At 45.3% G+C, this 23,086-nt stretch overlaps 1 protein-coding gene across 2 annotated transcripts; it reads left to right on the forward strand.

The window, feature by feature from the left end:
* Positions 1-70: 70 nt before the first annotated feature.
* On the forward strand, positions 71-21,504 carry LOC120819238 (arf-GAP with dual PH domain-containing protein 1). 2 transcript variants are annotated; one of them, XM_040176453.2, is made up of 11 exons: positions 71-385; positions 12,417-12,544; positions 14,524-14,615; positions 16,399-16,481; positions 17,911-18,023; positions 18,125-18,271; positions 19,119-19,202; positions 19,347-19,409; positions 19,982-20,053; positions 20,127-20,355; positions 20,602-21,504. In XM_040176453.2, exons 1-11 carry the CDS (start codon positions 295-297, stop codon positions 20,628-20,630), a joined length of 1,131 nt encoding a protein of 376 aa, XP_040032387.2. In that variant the 5' UTR covers positions 71-294; the 3' UTR covers positions 20,631-21,504. The 2 variants fall into 2 exon arrangements, with proteins under 2 accessions (XP_040032387.2, XP_040032386.2); XM_040176452.2 differs by having other exon boundaries at positions 73-385; positions 17,911-18,032.
* The last annotated feature ends 1,582 nt before the right edge of the window (positions 21,505-23,086 follow it).

The following is a 23,086-nucleotide window of genomic DNA, read 5'->3' on the forward strand; positions in this document are numbered from 1 at the left end:
TCATACGATATGATGGGTGGAGAGGAAGGAATACGAGATGGGCAGGTGGGGGGGAGGAGAAAGGAGGGAGGGAGGGGGTGACGGGAACGTGTTTGATTATTATTCAGAGAGAGACACAGCGATAGAGAGAGCAACGGATCGGATCCTCCAGTCTCGTCCCCTCTTCCCTCTGCTTAACTGTGAGGTGACAGGTGAGCAAGTCAGTCAGTCAGCCTGTCTGTCTGTCTCCAGCAGCGGATGTTCTTGCTCCGGCTTCTTCCCGCTGCAGCGAGGCTGGACGGATAAGCGCTGACCATGTCGCTGGAACCGGAGGGGAGCAACCGGCTCCTGAGAGACGTGCTGGCGAGACCGGGCAACGAGACGTGCGCGGACTGCGGCAATCCAGGTAGGCAACTCCCCAAGCCTCCCCCCTGCCTCCGAGCCCGGTGGTGATGCCGGTGTAAGCCGATGCATGCAGACGCGGTTCCACTGATGCGTGTAAGATGGGTGGACGAGGTGGATGGGGGGAAGGAGCCAACTGGTGCTGCAGAAAGCCAAACAAAAAGGGTCCGGGGATGATTTTTAAAGCCTCATCTACACCCATTTCTGCTGGTATATTATGGCCTAAAGACACTGGACTCAGTCAGAGGCAAAAACGATATTTGACACTCCCATGTGTGTGTGTGTGTGTTTGTGTGTCGATGGCTGTCATTGTGTATAAGGGTGTGCACACACAGACACGTCAACTTTCCCCTCCATGGTTAATGTGTGTGTGTGTATTCAGTGTGTGTTAGCTGGTGTTGTGGTCTGGTGTCATCATGCTCTAAACTGTCAGCAACACCATGCTTGCCCTTTAATTACTAGGTGTGTGTGTATGTGTGTGTGTGTGTGTGTGTGTGTGTGTGTGTGTGTGTGTGTGTGTGTGTGTGTGTGCTCGCGTGTGCATAACAGAGCTATGCTGTTCTCCATCAAGCCTCTTTTCCTCTCTCCATCCTCTCTCGCTCTCTATTCTCTCCCCATGCGTCCCTCCTCAAATCCCCCCTCTTCCCACAGTCCTCTAACTGAAATGGCAATACACCAGTGGGTGGCCATAGAGGCTCGGGCAGTACGCCCAGCGCCAATTCTGCCCAGGATTCCTGTCCCTCGGTCCTGGTCATGGCTCCTCTGAGGACCGTCTCTTTGGGAGCAGCTTTTGGGGCCAGAGGCGCCCTCGTGGAATTAGATAGCTTTGTTCTGAGCAAAGGACACTTTGAGAGGGATTTCATTTTGTGCAGAGGATGATGATCCTCCAGTTATAGCCAGTTCATTCACACTTGGTCTAAAGTATCTTCAGAACTATTGCATCTTAAACTGCCATGGAACTTGGTTGACGTTCAATGGTTCCCAGAGGAAGAATCCTACACATTTTGGGGATCTTCTCACTTTCCCTCCAGCACCACCAACAGCTAAAACATTACCCTACAAAATGTCTGGATGGATTAGCACATGGTTTCTTCCAGATATTCAAGTTTTGCATATCGTAATGTCTCAACAACAGTTGGATGCATTGCTGTGACATTTGGCTCATTCAGGCACCTTGCAGGAGGAAATTATAATAGTTGAATGATTCCTTAATTTTTCTTTGTTTATGACCCTAATGCTGCAAACTGATGGCACTAATTAAAGTTTCTATTTACAATATTCACAGCATTAATATAACAGCAAATGGCTATATATAACATCATGTCATGTCTACCTAAGCAGGGAATTGAGGTTTCTCTTTCGCTGTGTGTGTTACCAAGCGTGCCATTCAGTGCATGTGAGCTTACCCAGCTGGTTCTCTCATGGACATCGCTCCGCACAACGCTGTTATGGCTGTTACCAATTAGCCATTGGGTCATTAATCGCCATGTTGAGAGCCATTTGGAGACAATAGATAAACATAGTATTCCTCATTAAGCTCGTTTACTAGCCTGTTAAGATGCTAAGCTAAGTTTGGTGAACATGGTAAACATTACAATAGTTAAACATTGGCATGTAAACATTATGCAACTAATACTATGCTAGCGTGAGCATTTGGCTAAAAGCACTTTACACTATACACATGGCTGCAGACTCTCAGCCTTGTTAGGGTCAAATTAGCGCAACTAGCGATATCCATATGGATTTTATTTGGCCGAAACTGTTGTGCAACGATCCAAAGTGCCCAAAGGACGCATTGGCTTTGATTATTCATCAGGTTGTGAAAAGCAACCGTTTTTGCTTTTATAATTATAATGTGATGAAATTTAGCCTCAGTGAAGCAAAGGTGGGACAGCTGTCTCTGTGGTGGGCAACAGCTGCAAGGTAATTAGTGAAGCTGGTAACTAAAAGGGGACTGATCACAGCTCGTGTAAAAGTGAGTAATATACTCTCGCTAACATTCTCTGCTTAGTGGCCGAACAGTGTAACTTGTTGCATACAACACTTTTACACTAATACACATATTTAGCACATATTTGCATTTGACTGGCTGCAGTGAGAAAAATAGGGAATTCAATTTCAATTCTAGGGGGGTCTAGACGGAACAGACCTGGGCGGCAGATGCTGGCCCTGGGGATGTGGAACGTAACCTCTCTGGGGGGGAAGGAGCCGGAGCTTGTGCGGGAGGTGGAGCGTTATCAGTTGGATCTGGTGGGGCTTACCTCTACGCACAGCCTCGGCTCTGGAACCACACTCCTGGATAGGGGGTGGACTCTATTCTACTCCGGAGTGGCCCACGGTGTTAGGCGCCAGGCGGGTGTGGGGATACTCATAAGTCCCCGGCTGAGTGATGCTACATCAGAGTTTACCCCGGTGGACAAAAGGGTCGCCTCCCTACGCCTTCGGGTGGTGGGGGGGAAAACTCTGACTGTTGTCTGTGTATATCCACCAAACAGCAGCTCAGAGTATTCAGCCTTTTTGGAGACCCTGAATGGAGTCCTGCATGGGGCTCCAGTAGGGGACTCCATAGTCCTACTGGGAGACTTCAATGCGCACGTGGGCGACGATGGAGATAACTGGAGGGGCGTGATTGGGAGGAATGGCCTCCCTGATCTGAACCCGAGCGGGTGTTTGTTACTGGACTTCTGTGCAAGTCACGGATTGTCCATAACAAACACCATGTTCGAGCATAAGGATGTTCATAAGTGTACGTGGTACCAGAGCACCCTAGGTCAAAGATCAATGATCGATTTTGTAATCGTATTGTCTGATCTGAGGCCGTATGTTCTGGACACTCGGGTAAAGAGAGGGGCAGAGCTGTCAACTGATCACCATCTGGTTGTGAGATGGGTCAGAGGATGGGGGAAGACTTGGGACAGACCCGGTAAACCCAAGCGCGTAGTGAGGGTGAACTGGGAACGTCTGGAGGAGGCCCCGGTCCAAAAGATTTTCAACTCACACCTCCGGCGAAGCTTCTCTCACATCTCACATCCTGTGGAGGTAGGGGACATTGAACCAGAGTGGTGTATGTTCAAAACCTCTATTGCTGAAGCTGCGGCAGTGAGTTGTGGCCTCAAGGTCTTAGGTGCATCAAGGGGCGGTAACCCTCGAACCCCGTGGTGGACACCGGTGGTCAGGGAAGCCGGCCGACTGAAGAAGGAGGCCTTCCGGGTTATGATATCCGGTGGGACTCCGGAGGCAGTTGCAGTGTACCGACAGGCTCGAAGGGCAGCAGCCTCTGCCGTGATGGAGGCAAAGCAGCGAGTATGGGAGGAGTTCGGGGTAACTATGGCTATATATACTATAGCTGGAGGCGGAGGAGGGATCATCGTCAATTGGCCTGGTGAAGGTCACTGAGGTAGTCAAACAACTCCGCAGTGGCAAAGCCCCGGGGATTGATGAGATCCGTCCAGAGATGCTAAAAGCAATGAGTGTTGGGGGTTGTCTTGAATGACACGCCCTTTTCAACATTGCGTCTTGTCTGGGACAGTGCCAAAAGAGTGGCAGACCGGGGTGGTGGTACCCCCCTTCAAAAAGGGGGACCAGAGAGTGTGTGCCAATTACAGGGATATTACACTACTCAGCCTCCCGGGTAAAGTCTACTCTAAGGTGCTGGAAAGGAGGGTTTGCCTGATAGTCGAACCAAGGATTGAAGAGGAACAATGCGGTTTTCGTCCTGGTCGTGGAACAACGGACCAGCTCTTCACTCTTTCCAGGATCATAGAGGGGGCTTGGGAGTATGCTCATCCAGTCTACATGTGTTTTGTGGACTTGGAGAAGGCGTATGACCGGGTCCCCCGAGAGAAACTGTGGGAGGTGCTGCGGGAGTACGGGGTGAGGGGGTCCTTGCTTGGGGCCATCCAATCCTTGTACGCCCAAAGCAACAGCTGTGTTTGGGTGCTCGGCAGTAAGTCGAAGGCGTTTCCGGTGGGGGTTGGCCTTCGCCAGGGCTGCGCCTTGTGACCAATCTTGTTTGTGGTTTTCATGGACAGGATATTGAGGCGTAGTCTGGGGGAGGAGGGTCTACAGTTCGGGGGGCTACGGATCTCATCGCTGCTTTTTGCAGATGATGTGGTCCTGATGGCATCTTCCGTCTGTGACCTCCAACTCTCACTGGAGCGTTTCGCAGTCGAGTGTGAAGCGGTCGGGATGAGGATTAGCACCTCTAAATCTAAGGCCATGGTTCTGAGCAGGAAACCGATGGATTGCCTACTCCAGGTAGGGAATATGTCCTTACCCCAAGTCAAGGAGTAGTACCTCGGGGTCTTGTTCACGAGTGAGATGATGATGGAGTGTGAGTTTGGCCGGAGAATCGGAGCAGCGGTGGCGGTATTGCACTCGCTTTGACGCACTGTTGTGACGAAAAGAGAGCTGAGTCGGAAGGCAAAGCTCTCGATCTACCGGTCAATCTTCGTTCCTACCCTCACCTATGGTCATGAAGGATGGGTCATGACTGAAAGAACTAGCCCAAAATTGCAAATTACAAATTTTCCTTAGAGAGCTTTACAGTCTGTACACATGCAACATTCTCTGTCCCGAAACCCTCACATCGGCACAGGAAAAACGCCACCAAAATAGGAAAAATGGGAAGAAACCTTAGGGAGAACGTCAGAGGAGAGATCCCTCTCCCGGGATGGACAGACTACAATGGATGTCATGTTTACAACAGGGAATAGGACCTTATCCCACTGAATTATTCAGAAAGAAAAGTTTAATTACAGCTCAAAACACCACATATCATCTCAACAGAGCAAAGTAAACAGACATGCAGTGTACTTGATCAGGAGTAAGCTAAGGATACTTGAGATGATGTAAGGAGGTAAGTTAAGTAGTTTGAACAGCAGTACCGTTCTATAGATGTATACTTTCAACCAATGAGCTATGTTATATGATTGATGAAGGGCGGCTGTTAATGCAGTATTAAAATCAAGAAAAATTCTGGTCGCGTCTTCCCAATGACTCAAGGATCACGTGTGTTACTTAGGCATGTCTCTAAAATATTTATTGGCAAGTATTATAACCCTTTAATGGGTGTCACAACTCCGAGACATTTTGTTAGACTATTTAATGTGAATATGCAACCTTACAGAGCAAAAACTCTTACCTTACTTTCCCATCGCAGATACAGATTCCATTAACCGGATAGAAACCCCACTGTACTATTTTTCTTTTCTTTCTCTTTCCCCCCATCCAGGTGTTTTTTTCCATTCTCACAGTGCCCTTCCTTACCTTTGCTAGTGCCCACCCACACCCCCATGCATCTGCTCAAAGGTTGAGCCCGGGAGCTTATACGTCACGATTTCTCCATAGCTCAGCATCGCTGTAGTTCTGCCCTTCGTTAAGGACACATAAATGAGCAATTCCCTCCGGAGAGGAGCCTCAGCAGTCTTCTGAGGTGTGAAGAAGATGTTTGTCGAACAGCTGAAACAGCAGGAACTATGATTAGATAGGAGGAGTATGGGCTCCTATGGCAGTCTATTCATAGTTTTTCAATGTTTTTTCAAAAGAAAGTAACAAAACACAGAAATAAATACTTCCTTTTCCCATTGCAACAAAAATAGCCTGTGACTGTTATTCTCAGGTCCTTATCTGTACATTAATGTTTTATCTTGTTTTATTTAGTTATAAATATTCACTCTAAATTTACATTTGTAAGGATATGTTTCTCAGCCATAGCATATCTGCAGCACTCAACCTTTTTTTACCCCCCAATGCGGCCAATTGATGGATACACCTCATGCTCAAATCCCCATGATACTTTTTGTGAAAAAAATACTACTGTATGTTTTCCCAAAGAAATTTCTTCAAGTTGCATTCCTCCCTCGCTGAAAGGCAGGATCATGTTGTCCTGTTTAATGTGTGGTTAAACAGGACATTTAATATTTCTTTTACAAAAAGGATAAGAATATATCATATTATATTTCCTGTTTTATTTTGTAGTTTTCTGCCTCTCGTTGTACCTGGTTAGTGTCACTTCCTGCCCTGGCATGTCAGCCTCTGTGATTGTCTGCCGTGTCTTTGATTGATTCCACCACTGATAAATCACCTGCACCGTCCCAGTGTATTTAAACCATGTGTGTCCCTTGTCAGTTTCTTTGAATGTGTTTTGTTTGCTCGTGTCCTGATCCCTGTTTTGCCCCTAGGCATTTCGATTTTCAACTTGAAATAAAGTATTTTTTTAGTCAGCATTTGAATACAATTTACGCCATCCTGTTGTGAGAGAAGTCAATTCAGTAAGATTAAATCGAGGGAATAAAGAGTCCTGAATCTCCTGTTTTGTGGTGCCGTATTCACCCATTTAACACCTAGCCAGTTGCCCTTCAAATTGGTGAAAAACTGGAGAGTACTAGCAGCAATCAAACCTTTTCAAAAAGGTATTCAGTATAGTCAGTAAAATTACTACACACTGGTGAAAAAGTTAAAATAGCATGCATTTAGGTATCAGTAGCCCTTTGTCATGGACAGTAGTACTTACCTGCTGAAAAAAAGCTAAATGTAGTATTATTAGTCAAATCTGCTTCAAATGAACTCGACGCAAGGAGTGGCGTGAACATGCATTAGTGTGTGGTGGGTCAGAATGATTACTGTTCACCTTTTTGAATATGCCTGATCAATGAGCCACTGAAGGTGACGCCTGAATCAGAACATGCAAGTGGTGCCTGCCTCTCTCAATAGTGCAGCCGAGGTACTCTGCCTCTTCGAGACCAAGGTGGTACTTTTCAGGATTGGTAGTCAGGCCCGCTTTCTGTAAGCATCCCAAGTCAGGGGATCTCAGATAGACTACGTTGGCAGTCTATCTAAGTAGGATGCTGCATACTCAAGATGAAGTTGGAGAACCTGATACATCAACCTTTGAAAGTTAGTTGGGGCACAGTCAGGCAAAGTCAGTCTTTTCCCTTGGCTCTTTTAGTGAGGGCACACAAACCAGGCTGTATCTAATCGTTCAAGCAACTCAGTCATCACGTTGAGATTTAATTTAACTTTTTTAAATCATTACAGAATCTCTCAGTGCCTCCTGGATTGTGCGTCAGAATAACTGAGCTGCAACAGGCACTATGGGACTCCTCAATAACCCCATTTTCCATATCTTGGTCTCCCTTTTTTCCCTTTGCGATGCAATATGGTCGAAGCTTCACCTTTCCTGGTTCGTTGATTATGTTGCGTTCAACCACATGGGTGCTTCCAGGAAGGTCGGAAAACATATCCTTGAACTGACTGCTCAATTCCGCCATGTGATGTCAGTGGGCCGGCCTAACTGAGGGCTTAAGGTACCTGTGGAAGGACAGGGTCTGGGATTCCAACAATTAAGGTTGCCATTGAAACCCTGTCAGGGGTATGCCCTTTCTTTAAAAGCTTGATATGGTACATCTGAGAGGTTTTTGTTCTCCGAGGTTGTCTCACCGGTCTCACAGTCAACCTCAATCACTCCTGTGTATGCGTGTCTACGGGCTTTGCTAATGAGTCCACTGTAGCACTGCTTGTGTCTCTCTCAGTGTACCTATTTCATTCTGAATCTTTAAGTGACGGATCACCATGCCCACATTCCCCACCAAATGTGACAACCCAGGGGAACGTGGAGGCAGTACCGTATTTTCCGCACTATACAACGCACCGGATTAAAAGGCGCACCTTCAATGAATGACCTATTTTAGAACATTTTTCATACAATGGGGCGCACCGGATTATAAGACGCATAAAATACTGCAGTCAAACGTTTTACCTGGGTTTGCGTTATGCTAGGGTGACCAGACGTCCTCTTTTCTCCGGACATGTCCTCTTTTTGAGACCTAAAAAATGCGTCCGGCAGGGATTCCAAAGACGTCTGGGATTTTGCTTCGTCGGATATTTGTGTTTCTCTGGGTCTTTCACAAACTAGTTATTCCGCCCTTAAGTGTTGTAAATGGTGTCTCCCTTACGTTCCACCTTCTTGCGCGAGCTCTGACTGTAGAGAGAACAGTCATTGGTCGACCGATCTCAATGTTGCCAGATACAAGATAATTATCCTCCAAATACGACCATTTTGAGCCTTTGGTACGATACTTCACTATTTCCAATCTGGCAACCCGAAAAAAGAGGACACTTCGCCGCGGGGGGGGCGTGGCTGCAGATGTCACGTGCTGTACACAATGCAAGTAGTGGAGGCGGCCAGGTGCTCAGTGTTGCCAGATTGGAGATGTTCAACATTTCTAGCAACACTGAGCACCTATCGTACGATTTACGATTCGATTCGATTCGATTCAGTGACTTGAAATGGATTCAGTAACTTTACTGGACAGTGCAGGCAAAGAGATCCCTGTTGTTTCTTGTAAGGAAATCAGGTTTAAATTAATTATGGATATTATAAACAAGCAAACAACAATTAATAGCAAATGTATTAACCTTGTATTTGAATCAAGTGCCATTTTCAATGTAAATATTACACAATAATTACACAATGTTTGGATCAATTTACAGAACCCCGGATTTTCAACCACATTGTGGGGTCGCATGTCTTTACAGATAAACTTGGCAATTGTTACTGTGATGCCGAGTTTCGTGCTGGCGAGGCCTGAGGTGTCTGCAGAGCTGGAGTTACCTTCTGCTGCTGCTGCAGCGGTGACGCTGCTAGAGGTGCCTGACTGTCGCCGTTGTTTAATCCCACGGCGCCTTAGTAGATGGCCGGAAATATTCGTCGTGTTTCCGTGTTTTTTATTTGGCTTCTACATATTCTACAAACAAAGACCGACTTATTTAGAACACCTCCGTGTTTGCAAAAGCCAAAATGTTTCCACACGCTGGATCGATAAGTTGGTTTGTAAATGTCTCGCTTGCAGTCGTCTCCTCCACGCTGTGTTTTGTTGTTGTTCCGAGTTTCGCGCGGCTGCTGCTGCGTACTGATGACGTCACAGACAGGCAGACTGAATCCAGTAACGTTTAACGTGTCTAAAGTGCTAAAAAACAAACACACATCCATACAGTTTTTGTACTTTAATCCAATGTGCAGTTTCCAAGTATTGATACAATCGGTTATGTACCATTTCGATTGATTTGTAATCAATATATGTCGTCCGGAATGCCGATTTGCGGAGCACAGATCGATTCAGTGGGATGGCATGAATATAAATCGATTAATCGATTCAGTGAATGAATCGTTACACCCCTAGAGATTCCCCATCATCGGTGGAGGCGGTGTCCTCTGTTACGTTAGTCCTTGGTCCCCTCAATCTGCTGCTCCGTGCTTGGGAGCCGCCCCCTGGGCAGCATTGTCTTGGCTCCTCCCCCTGGTTTGCTGCAACAGCCAATGCTGCTGAAAAACATGAAGCCTGTGGTACTGCCTTTAGGGGTTGAGCCAAGACATAAGGGGTCACAACTTCTGCTGGCCCCCACTGTCTGGTTATTAACCCCCACCAGAAATCAGACATCCAGACACACAAATGAAAAGGCTGTAGGTGCAGAAAAGTGCCTGCTTATGCTCACAGGCATAGGGGTTGCCATTGTATAACCCCCCCTCCGTTATTAATTTATCCCGCATCTGCCCTGCAGTAACGCCACAGGGCCCTCTTTCTTCAGACTAGTGTGGTTGGAATCAAAAGCTCTGTTGTTTCTCCAACAAACGAGTCGTAAGAGCCTTACAGTTCCTCGGAGGCCGAGCAGCAGCTCTTGAACAAACAGCATATGCACCGGCAAACAAACAGCGGAGTCACACCACACCAGGACTTCCCCTGCTCCTGTTCACTACGAGGAGCGTGCATCTGTTGTTCCCAGTAATCCTGATGTGAAACATCTCCAATGAACATGTAGAGGAGGCAACCCTGGGTTTGTGTGTGTGTGTGTGTGTGTGTGTGTGTGTGTGTGTGTGTGTGTGTGTGTGTGTGTGTCGTTAGTCATTCATTGCGGCCACAGTAATCTCCATGAGTGCTGTCTGCTTCTCCATAAGGCCTGACTCAGAGAACGATGACCTCACCTCCGAATGACTGGTTGTGGGTTTTTGTGTCAGCAGTGGTTGTGTGCATTGGTGTGTGTTTGCGTGCGCGTGTGTGTTGCTGGCAACATGTAAGGACTTAAAAAAAGTGGTTTGATTTGTTCGCATAAAAGCTCCATCTACTGTGCTTTGTACTTGATCGCAAGCCAGAGGGATTAAAAGATTAGTTGACATTTACATTAAAAAAGTATAATTAGCAGTTGTCATGGATTAAGAAAGATAAATCAAAGAAAGCGTATTGTGGATGCCAGCAACGGCCCCAGGGGGATCTTGTGCACTCACATCATCTCTCCACACGATGAACCCATACTCTTCCTCCTTCTCCCTTCTCCCTCCTCCATGGCTCCCACTTCTCCTCCTCAACTCCTCATCACCGCTGCCGCTCTCCATTCTCCATCTCCAGCCTCCAGAGGACAGAGAAACGCAGAGTTCTGTTGCCCCCACCTGCTCTCCCTCTCTCCTTTGACTCTCAAATGAGGAGATCCCCATGAGTATCACACTCACTCTCTCTGCTCATGTACTCACATGGCTGTGGTGCACCGTGCTAAGGAGGCCCTCCGTGTGTGAGGAAGGACAGATGCAGAGAGAAATTGAGGAGGAGAGACAATATGGTGACTTCTGAGTGCTGCCCGTTGAGGACGCGCTGCCCTCGGCCCCTTGAGCCACGCATACGCAGTACATGCCAACACGTGCTAAAAAACACAGGGGCACATATTCAAACATGGTGGATGGAGTCTGCCTGATACGGTAGCATATAAGACCAAGTCAGATTTGAGCCTTTCAAAGTTGAATGTGAAACTAAGTAGTTTCCTGTGAGGACAGATGTTCATTTTGAAAAGACTGTGTGTGTCTGTCTAATTTTCTCCATAACATATCATACAAACTATCGTATGAAGCAAGGCCTACAACAATAGCTCATCCTCTAGGCCTTACTGACAAGGCTCTAATGAATGCTACGCTTGCAAACTATAGAACCAAAATACTTTTTTGCTGAAGCAACTCAAATGTATCATCAACAGTTTTGCTTATCGATCAATCGATCATGATTTATTGAGCGAAGGCGTATAGCGGGGCTAGCAGCTCTGCAGGCTCTGCTTCCTTTCTTTTAGATGTTGAGACAGATAAGTGAAAACTTTGACTTCTGCTAAATGTCGTGCCGACACATCCGACAGTGGTTGAGATATTTTAATCCGACCCAAAGCAGGGGGTCAACATATACCGATATCTGACCTCATGAAGCTGTATAAAACAGCCTGTTCCCCATCCTCCTGTTTGTTCACTTGCAGCCTTGCTGCAGGAGCTGCAGACGGGCCTGTTACCTGTTACATTAGACATGTAGGTTAGAGATGTTCTGTGTTCAGTCAGAGAGAATGCTCTGGTTCTGAACTTTTGATCTGTTCTTTTTCTTTTGTATGTATATGTTGTGTGTTTGTTTTCATTTTTCTTTGATAAACAGTAGAGATGTAAGCTAAATTAAACTAGAACCACCTCTACCAAGACGTTCATCCTTGTTTTTTTGTCTATTGCTGATGAAGCTGTAGAGCTGCAGTCAAAGTGTTTGTTTAGTTACATGCTCAAGTTGGCAGAAAGCACATGTTGTGTGTGTGCATTTCCAGCATGTTTGTCCTTTTCCATTGCTTCCTTTTCAAAATATTGCATGGCCAATTGGACACACAACTGTGAGCCTGTCTGCAGTTCTGGTGATGTAACTAACCTGATAACCTGATAACTCGGCTGAGTTTTGATCAGATCTCATGCTGCCAGTAAACTAAAAAGGATTTCCCCAGAATCCCATTTCGGTGTCCTGCTCCCTTTTATTACTCTCTTTGTTGCGGCGCTTTTATGACAAGATTTTCTTACCCCTCCTCTTTTATCTCTTTCAACCCCACCGCCGCCCTTTCTGTCGTCCTTTTGTCCCACCTAATTTCCTCCTCTGTTTCTCGCTCACCTCACTCCCCCTCCCCTTCACCTCCCTGCTTCGACGGCCTCTCTCTCTCTCTCTCTCTCTCTCTCTCTCTCTCTCTGTCCCCTGCAGAGCCGGACTGGGCGTCGCTGACATTGGGTGTGTTTGTTTGCCAGGCCTGCTCGCTCCTTCACCGGAGCATCCCCCACATCAGCAGGGTCAAGTCTGTACAGGACACGTGGGACGCCAGCGAGGTCGAGGTAGGGCAGTGGTAGCAAACGTGCATCGTGCTCGCATCCCAAAAATCTATCCAAAACATGTACTCGGCTTAAATGAAAGGGAGCTTCCCCTTCTCTTTGTCCAAATCTATTGTGCTTAAGGCATTATAAATCTCAAGTAAAACAGCCGATAACACATTATATCCTGTTTCTTCATTACAAACAAAGGTTTTTGTGCTTGATCGGTTAAAGACCATAGACTGTGCACAGTTTAAGAGTCTCATATTATATCTTCCAAAATGTTGATGATGAAGTATTATTTTTTCGTTTCCATGGAAACAAACTAGTCAGGGTGCATTTTCTTAACAATATGAAAATAAAGCAGGATGAGGAAACATGTTTCTGATTTAAAGCCGGAGTGGTTTCATGCTGACGCATGTTTTTTTTTTTTTATAAAACAATTGGTTACAACAAAGAATAGAAGAATCTAATCTGACTTATTATACCCAATACAAATGACCAAGAAATGTGCTTCACACCTTGCTCTTCAGCTGACAACCTTTGGGAGGAGAGGTTTCCCTCACAGGGTTCAATGAAGCACCGTTACATGAGTCAGACACTTTCTTTTGGTGTGTACAAAAAAAAGCTAAAGCTGTTGTGTACCTGGCAAAGATGCCCCTTCAGAAATCAGCACGAAACACAAGCTCTGTGAGCAAATCCGTAAGACCGTAGCCCAAAATGTTGCTTGTGAAGTGAGCGAAGTGGTCCCCGCAGTGAATCGTGGTAGCGGTTTAACACCACCACTTGGTGACAAAAAGGACGTGGGGGAGGTGATGCTGGCATGAGTCATGGTTTTAAAAAACAGAAGTTGGAGACAAAGGCGGACAGTGAGTGTGATTTTAAAAGGTGGTTGAAAAGAGAGCAAGATTCAAATGTAAGAGCAATACATTGGAGTGGTGCCTGTTTTAAATATGAAAATAGTCCTAGTTGATTGGACAACTGGATTGGATTGCAGGGTCAGGAAAAAAACAGAAGTGACGTCCGTGTTGAATCACCCCTTCTGTAATTGCAGTTATAGGCTTTTTTGTTGAGGCCACCGCAGCTGCACATCCACACTCATGGGAGACAATTTAGTAAAAAGGCCACAGTTGTATTCGCTTGATTATTATTCTTCCGTCTGTACATGGCCCTGCACGTGGACAAGCATATGGCTGAAGAGCAAATTAGATTAGTTCTAGTTATTACTGGGGTTATGTTTTGATTAATGAGGCCCCAGCTTTTTGGTTTTATATGAGAGAGAAAAAAGCTGGACTTTTGGGTACCATTTGTTGTTGCCATGTAAATTACGCCATCTTGAACATTTGTATGATTTGTTGAAGAGTAACTGTCACTAGCACCTTGGTCCCTATGAAGCAGAGGTAACTTTGAATGGTGCCTGATCTTTTGCCTTGATGAAATCAATATCAGGTTCTAAAGGTCACATCAGGGGTTAATTCCTTTTAGAGATTTGGGTTTTGGTTGACACAATACAACACCCATGCTGCATTCCTTCCCAGCGCTACGCTGAGGTGTGTTGAGGGATGGGCTCACGGATTATCTCTGGATGAAACGTTGTAGGTAGTACGAGGGAAGAGCGTAGACATGCCATGTAGCCAATTCATTAATCCTGCTTCTGAAGATGTTGTTGTAGTGTTGATATTTTGAATATTATCACTTTTGTTATAACGTCCTAAAGCAGCAAAGATGTTGCTTTTGTTTCATCCAATTTTATTTAGAAAACATCTAGTTTTATTTTAACTATTATATATTTGGAGTCAATCTCCAGTAAAAACTGTTACGGCTGGTATGATAGACACTTTTTTTAGAATAAAATCTAAACTGTGTTCTGGTGAACATCTAGTTGGTCCTGGATATAATAAATGCTGTATTGTGGAATCTACTTTATATTCTCTAATAAGGTGAATAATACCACTTTAAACAGTATTTAATGTTAAATTACAATGTTTCTGTCCCCTTTTCAGTTGATGGCTACTACAGGAAACAATGCAGCCAAGGCCAAGTACGAGCAGACGGTTCCTGCTTTCTACTACAGACCAACACACTCTGACTGCAAGTAAGTGCTAGTTCTCTCTCTCTGGGGACTTTCAAACACCAACAGCCACAGCCAGTATGAAAACTCTACAAGCTGCTGTCTGAAAAGGAGGAATATGTGCTAACAACATTAGCCTACTTGCTAGTTAGCCAACATTTAACCCTCTGCTGACAACCTCTGCTACTGCTAACTGCAGTTCTCTACTGAGCTTCGATAATGGCACCAGTATAATGTGTCATTTAACCTTTATTTGACAGAATATCAAAGGTGACTTGAATTATATTTTATATTATATTTTGATATTTATATCTTAACTGTTCCCTCTTTAAATAGTAAAGAGAGACGGGATTTGGTTTGCATGAGTGCCGTTTTTAATGAAAGACATCTTGACCTTTATTTCACATGAAAAGCACAGGTGTAAGCAGTACTATGAATGATGCATGAAGGGAAGGGAACCGCCATTCACGTTATTAGTAACACCTGTGCTCTTGTACTACAACAAAGTTAAATATATAAAGAGAACTTGATATGACCGTAACAATGACCACCACTTTGAAAGAGATGTCTGTTTGTGTCGTTGTGCGTCTGTATTCAAAGTTTATTTTTCAGTCCGTTGACTGGCCGACATCTTTGAGTCCAGTATCCAGTTCTTTCTGTTTAACATCCATGCTACAGAGTTGGGTTACCCATGGGCATGTTAATACTGTGTCGAGCTCCCCTCTCAAGAGGAGGCTCAGCTGCATGCTGATTAGTGCTAAAGCGATGTACGCCATGCTGTGCAGCGGGTTATTGTTAGTGTTAACGAAGATATATTAAACAGTTTCACCTCTCTCTCTCTATAGTGTGTGTATATCGCTTAAATATATATATCAGTTTTTATTGTTTTGTAATTGAATCACAGTTTCTGTTTCGGAAGGCGCCGACTAGCACAACAAACTAACTCAATCCTTTCCTACCTCGTGCCCTTTGGTTGTGTGAGCTGAGGTAGTGACACAGATTGTCTTGGACATTTTGGCCTCGTCCATCCATCTCTCTCATGTGTCCGCCTTCCTTTCAACAGAACCTGATTCAAAGAGACACAAACAGAACAAAGAACGTGGCGTCTTCTTCCTCAGTGTCTATGCCTAGGTGTCTCTTCGTGTTCACTCACTCAACTCCCCTGAAGGGGATATCAGGAGGTTTTAGTTCCGATCCAGTGTCACCAGAAGGTGTCACTCAAAGCGTTGATGGAATGGTTGTTTAGAGCTTGAAGTGGAGACTGAAAGGTGGAGTCAGAAACAGGATGAGAGAGGTTGTTGGCATGGTGATATGCCGTGATATTAATCTGGTTATCTCACTCGCAAAAAATGTATTTCCCGAAATCTCAAACAAATTCTTTTAATATAATACATTATGTATACGTGATTAAGGGGGATTGCATCTTGGCTCGTTCTTTGTATTTGCCTAAAAAATGCAATAAATAGGAATTTGTAAATGAGACATGTCACATTTGTACTCCTACAATTATATAACAATAATAATAATAACATACAATATTACGCAGAAGGTACTCTGAAAGCATCAATTACTATTCAGTTATGTCGGCTCCATGAAAGAGCCATTGGAGTCTGTGATACTGAACCCGTCAATGTCTATACAGACAGGATACACAATATTATGCATTATGAGCAAATATAACAAAAACTGACTTAAAGGAAGGGGAGTACCTCTCTCTCTATTTATGTGAAGAAAAAAAGATTCAAATGTCTGTAGGACAATTACTGAACGCTAACTGTGTGGGCCTTTTCTTTTCCTCGGTCTCCAGGATGCTGAGAGAGCAGTGGATAAGAGCCAAATACGAGAGGAATGAGTTTGAGTTTATCGAAAAACAGGAGCCTTACTCTGCAGGTACCTTTTTCCTTACTATATCTGTGAAGACCCTCATGAGCTGTGTGTTGAAACGACTTGGTCACCCCAATGTGAAAACACTATGAAACGAATCCATGCTCAAGCCCACTGGTGCACCAGGTTTATTTGGAAAAGGATGAAAAATGGACGGCTTGTTGTCGATCAGGCGTTTTTAACAGTTCGCTAAACAGAACCTTGAAAACCTCTCGGACAAACATTTCCCAGCGGATGCAGCGAGCTGCAATGAATCTACCCTGAAACGTCCATCGCTGACTTTCAAACGTTATTTTACTTCTATGGTTTTGTAAGTGAGTGTGTATATGTTTGCAAAAGCAGTGGCACTTTCATTATCACACAGGGATGTGTGTGTTTGGTTGCTACTGTGTTTGTGCGTGTGTGCGTGTGTGTGGGATTGACCGTTGGCAGTAACGTGGCCTCCACAGCGGCCAATGTTGATATTGATCCAGTATGCAAAGGACAGGATGAAGAAAATGTGTCAGGGAAGGAGCCAAGGGTGGGGACAAGGAGGGCTATTGATTGATGAGGCAATGCCAATGTACCTCGGTGAATGTTTCATGTTAGTACATCACAGCCGCAAAGACACACACGCACACACACACATGAATATAGTGGAACGCATAGGGCGAGAAGACAGGGGAGGGGGAGTCAATGTCAGTGGGCATTTAATATGGAGAATGTCGCAGAAAAGGAAAGAAGCAGTGTGTTAAGGATTAGATTAGGATACTTGTAAGATCCTGTTACTTAACATTTTTTCCATTGCTTTCTTTTTTATACACACATTCACATATATCTTCAAAACATACTATTCTTTTTTTTTATTCTCTGCTGTTTCAAGAAAACATTTCAATTTTTTTTTCTGAAATATGTTCTCATCATGAATCCCTCTGGATAACTGGGGTTCAATCACCAGTCACATGGCTAGAATATAAATCGGTCCCCTGATTATACCGAGGCATCTCCCACTTAGGCCAACAAAATAGATCCAGATTAGAAAAAACACACGTCAGAAAAAGATAAAAGACAGAAAAGGAGGCAGTGTGGGCGGAGCTTGTTACCAAAAATAGACGGCATTGAAGGCTGTGAATAGAACAGTGTCTCATTAACTTGGGAAAAAAGAGAAAAATTGATGTTCTTTGGTCTTTGGAGGCAAATAAAATCTCTCTGTTTTGCTGTCTCATTTCCTGCTAAAGTTGCCCCTCTCTTATCTGTTTGGCATTTTCTCTTGTTCTCCCCCCTATTTTGAATGCAGTTGCAAATTATTTGATTTCTGCTTAGCTGAGGTTTCATTCAACCACAAACCAATCACAACATCTCACCGTTGTTCAAGCTCTTCTCCGATGTTCCTTTTGATTAAAAAGCCTCCAAACCTCAAACACCTTTTTGTTTTTTTCCCTCACTCTCTTCCCAGGGTACAGAGAAGGGTTTCTATGGAAACGAGGACGAGACAACGGTCAGTTTCTCAGCCGAAAGTTCATCCTGTCAGAGAGGGAGGGGGCGCTGAAGTACTTCAACAAGCAGGATGTAAGTGAGGTGATTCAGCTGATTTTTAAAGGTGTTTAAAAATGAAGGAAAACAAGTGGGTGGTTGTTGTTTATTGGTTGTCCTTGTCCCCCTCTGCGTAGGCCAGGGATCCCAAAGCGCTGATGAAAATCGAGACCCTCAACGCCACCTTCCAACCGGCCAAGATTGGCAACCCCTGCGGCCTCCAGATCACCTACTTGAAAGACAACAGCACAAGGAACATCTTTGTCTACCACAGTGATGCTAAGGTACGCCCTTTAAACACTGCTTTGCCACATTGACCTTCATTGGCCTTGATCCATTTCAAAGATCGAAGCCTATTACATATAGGAAATGTGTCGCAGTCCTGCTTATTGACATCTACGTGGGTAGAAACGTCTGCTTTCTTTCATTATTCTGGCTTTTGTTTTGGTTAAATAGAATTGAATTTAATCATGAAAACCCCAGAGGAGGGGGGGGGGGGGTTACCGTCATCACTTCCCACTCCCTGCTGTGCTCAGCTCAGTCCCCCCTGGAGCATGGATGGGGTTAGAGCCCACGTACCAAGCTGACTGAACTACAAAGTATTCTGACGTTGTTTCATTTGGAGGGTCAGAAGCCAACCTTTGAATTATTTGTGAACACCTTTGCATCACATCATTTCCCGCAAAGAATCATTTCGGGGGAATGAAAGGGGAATTGGATTTTCAGAGCCTATGCTCCAACTAGCAACTAGCAAGAATGATTATTTTATTTTTGGAGAGAGACAGAGGGTTTGACTTGAGAGAGCAAATAAAGAGAGCAGTTGGAGCCTGAGACAGAAGCAGCGCTGCTCCCCCTGCTGGCGGAGGAGTGTGACTGCAGGTTGTGACGGGGCGAGTTCACTGAGTTTGTTCGGTGTCACTGTGCCTCTTGTTCTGTTGTGGAGTTATCAACAGCTTCTGCATCATCCACGTGGCACAGATGCCTCTGACTGCACCTCGCTGCCCCCTTCACTGTCACGGCAGAAAACAGCAGTGACGTCTTACATCACCTGAGCCCAAAGTGGAGGCTGTGGATCAAAACCGCTCAAGCATGACAAATCGCCACTGAGGGGGCTTGTTTTGTTTCCTGCAGGAGATGGTCGACTGGTTCAACGCTATCAGGGCGGCAAGGTTCCATTACCTACAGGTTGCCTTTCCTGGAGCGAGTGACGAGGAGGTGAGAAATGGTTGTGAAGGAAAGTAATTGTTAAAGGTGATCCATCACGCATTACCAAACCAAGAACATCACATCACATGTTACTAGTAAGCGCATGCTTTTATTTCCTATGATCCTTCACGGCCGTTGTCTCTTCCCCTCCAGCTGGTGCCCAAACTGACCCGTAACTTCATGAAGGAAGGATTTATGGAGAAAACCGGTCCAAAGGTTTGTGCTGCCTGGAACTCGCTAAAGACTTTTCATTGAATGTTTTTTCCCCTCCCAGCATGTTTCATTTAAATCATTGTTGATGTAGTTATTTGAGCTGCTAAGGCTTGTACAATAATCTGGTATTTTACTCAAACAAATGCAAAGTTTTGGGATTAGTTAGGAAAATTATGAATTAGTACAAAAGCCTCCAATAAATCCTATGATTGCGCCTAGTTTTTAAACCATTGCATGATACTACACATTAAACTTTAGCATAACCTAAAAACAATACATTTATTAATATCAACTCAAATTTGAGTTCCCATTTACTGCTTACATAACCTGAATCCAGTTGATCTTCACTGCCGATTTCATACGACATGCTTTGAGTTAAAGATCAGGCATGACAAAACCATTTATGATGAGAGTTTCTCTTTTCAAAAGGAATAATAGTAATAACACCGGCTGAAAACCGTACTTGGCAACCACCCACACTTTAACAAAAAACTGGAAGTATGGATATGTCATTGTTCCTGTGCAGTGCCGTAACGGCTGGTTCACCGCTGAATGTCTCTGTCGCTCTGCCGCAGCACACCGAGGGCTTCAAGAAGAGGTGGTTCACTATGGACGACAGGAGGCTCATGTACTTCAAAGACCCTCTGGTAAGACGCCTCCTGCCCCGTCGCCTAGTCCGTCCACAGGACGTCCCCTTCACTCTCTCCGCCTGTCTCCCAGGACGCCTACGCCCGCGGCGAGGTCTTCATCGGCAGTAAGGAGAACAGCTACACCGTCCTGTCCGGCTTACCCTCCTCCACCCAGGGCCACCATTGGAACCACGGCATCACCATCGTCACGCCGGACCGGAAGTTCCTGTTCGCCTGCGAGACCGAAGCCGAGCAACGGGATTGGATAGCCGCCTTCCAGCGGGTCATCAATCGACCAATGAGGCCGCAGGAATACGCAGGTGCGGGACATTAGCGTACTGAATGTATTTCTTTGCACAAGGGAAGCCAAGGTTTTCTTTAGTTATTAAAGTTATGTGTCATGCATTAACATGTAGTATCTCCAGTAGCTCGTCCTGTGCTATTTAAACAGAAGTCATTATCACACGTGAGAATATAAAGTTTGTCAATTTAGCATGGGGGAAATAGGAGAACGCTTGGACCGCTCTGGCTCTCGCTGACGACGGCGTTGTTCTGTGTCTCTGCAGTGGAGGCCCATTTCAAACACAAGCCTTGAAGACGGCGGGACGCCACGACTCAGCCGGACCGGCCCAGTCTCATTCAGATCAGAGACAACCCCAGTGTGTCAGCAGACGCTATGGCTGGAGGGGGCGGGGGGTGGGGTGGGGTTCACTGGGACAGGAGGAGGGAGGGGACGAGAGACAGAGACAGAGGGGCTCGAACCCATCTGTGTGTGGAGAACTCTAACGGGGGCCGAGGGCCCATGGAGGGGCTGAAACGTCGGGAACGTGGAGCCAAAGGGTCGACGATGTCATCACGATTGCGCCTACCAAACTTTGTGCTATACACCATCACACCTACCTTTCATCTGCCATGTGGACCCCTTTCCCTGTAACCTATTGTAATTATGTAATCTAGAGTCATTTCACTGGTCGCTTAACAAAGACAATGCATTGTCGATTGATTGAATGTACAGTTTTGATGACAGTGGCGTTATGTGTGCGTGCGGGTGGAGTCGTGATGTTTATTGTTGAGGACGCTGTGAGGTTGAACCTCTGGCACTGAGACCCTGTTAAACCTGAAATCTACAAAGTGCTGTTAACAACAAATATGCATTAAACACACACACACAAACAAACTCCGAGTGATCACCGTAGCTGTCGACGTAGCTGGAGGTGGCTGATCTGCATCCAAACGGGGTTCTTCAGCGACCTCAATCTGACAGCTGTTCTCTCGTCGACAGTTATCGCTACTTTAGAGGATTGTAATGTGTCAGGATTGTAATTTATACAACACTTCAACTATACAACTGTTTTTATTTGCATTGTGCATCTTGTTTTAAAGACACATTGTTGTGTTGACTCTGATCACAGTGGGAGTTTGTTTCATCATGAACATCTTAAAATGAATACAGATGAATCTGAAATAAAGAGGCATCTAGTGTTTTGATTTTTTTTATTCGGGTTAATTACAATTTGGATCTAATTTTCAAATGTTCGGCTGAGTTCATTTGAACACTACAGCATTTCATTTAGTTAAACTAATTATTAACTAACTAGTTGAAATAATTGCAAATTATCCTTTTAAAGCGGATACTGAAAGTAGTTCCGGCCATTTATCCAGCAGAGGATTTTCTTAATGTTTCCTTTGGGAGCTCACTCATTGGACAATACTGAAGACAGGTGACAGGATTATTTTGGCACTTTGGTCCGGTGTGGTTGAATTCCCTGTCAATCTCTGCATTAAGTTGTGCTACAATGATTGCGCTCCTAAAACGTTGTCGGACTAGCAATAAAAATGAATGCATATTTGAACTGACGCAGCAAAATCGGAGAGGTCATCCGTCTTTTCCACACATGCTTCCTTGCCAAAAGCCTGGAACCCGCATTACCCACAAGGCAACTCATCCAAAGACAGAGGATCAGGTGTGAAATGCTGGAAGCAGAGATGAGGAGCAGGTCTGGTAAGATCATTTCTCTCTGAAGCCAGCCGGTTCTTGTTTTATGCTCTAGTGTGTGTAAGTAGGTTGTCTTTTAAAGAAGCAATAGCAATAAGGCTTCGATTGATTGACTAATAAACCTATATAACATTCAATATAGGTGTAGTCCCCAACAAGTTAAACTATTTTCATTATTTATTTTAGAAAAGACAAAGCAATGCTGAGGCCCTCATTGCACGACGTGCTTCCACGCCAGTGTTCACTTACTTTCTGTCCCCGTAGATGGCGCCCATCAGTCACCTGCTAAAAGAGATCACCGTGTGTACCCAGCGTGAACTGGACTGGCGCTGTAAATGTCGCCCGATGATCTCGCCACTCTGACACACCCTTCCACATGCTGGCTTCCAGGGGCCCCTGCAGAACTGCAGGGTAAACTCAATGCCTCCGTCTGGCCCTCCTTGTTGTCGTTGGCGAGCCAGGTCGCCGCCGTGCACCGCTCGGACAGAGAGCCACTGAGCTGATGCAGGCCAGCGGGGACCAACACAGGAAGTGGTTAAAAGGTCGGCAGGGGAAGTCGGCTCAGCAGCCACCTTGTTTGTCCTGAAGACAATAATTATTAAGAGCAGCTAAAGATGCTGCTCTGCTTTATTTCCTTTTTTTCTTGGATTTCTATGTTCGAAGCATTTGGGGATTACACTTTACTGTGATGTGTTCGAGCCGTGACCCCAGAGGATCAATTTTAAAACGCACACAAGTCAGATAGGATTTGTCCATACAAGTACACTCCTTTCTATGTGTCATAAATCAACCGAGCATTTCCGCGCTACAATGCGTGAAAAACCCCAATCCAGCTGTCCCGTCCATCAGGCCCTGCCGCCGACACCCCCCACCCGGGCCGGGACTGTGAAATCAGCTAATCTCCGCACAGGAAACGCAGCGGGAGCAGCTGCTGGATTGGAAAGCAACTGTTAGTGCAGCAGGAGAGAGGGACGGGTCGGCAGCAGGAGCAAGAACATCCGATCTGAAACGCCTGCTGTCCGCCGAGTGCTGCCTCTTGCATTCCTTTATTTTAG

Source organism: Gasterosteus aculeatus, chromosome 5, assembly GCF_964276395.1.
Source record: "Gasterosteus aculeatus chromosome 5, fGasAcu3.hap1.1, whole genome shotgun sequence".
NCBI classification, from domain to species: domain Eukaryota; kingdom Metazoa; phylum Chordata; class Actinopteri; order Perciformes; family Gasterosteidae; genus Gasterosteus; species Gasterosteus aculeatus.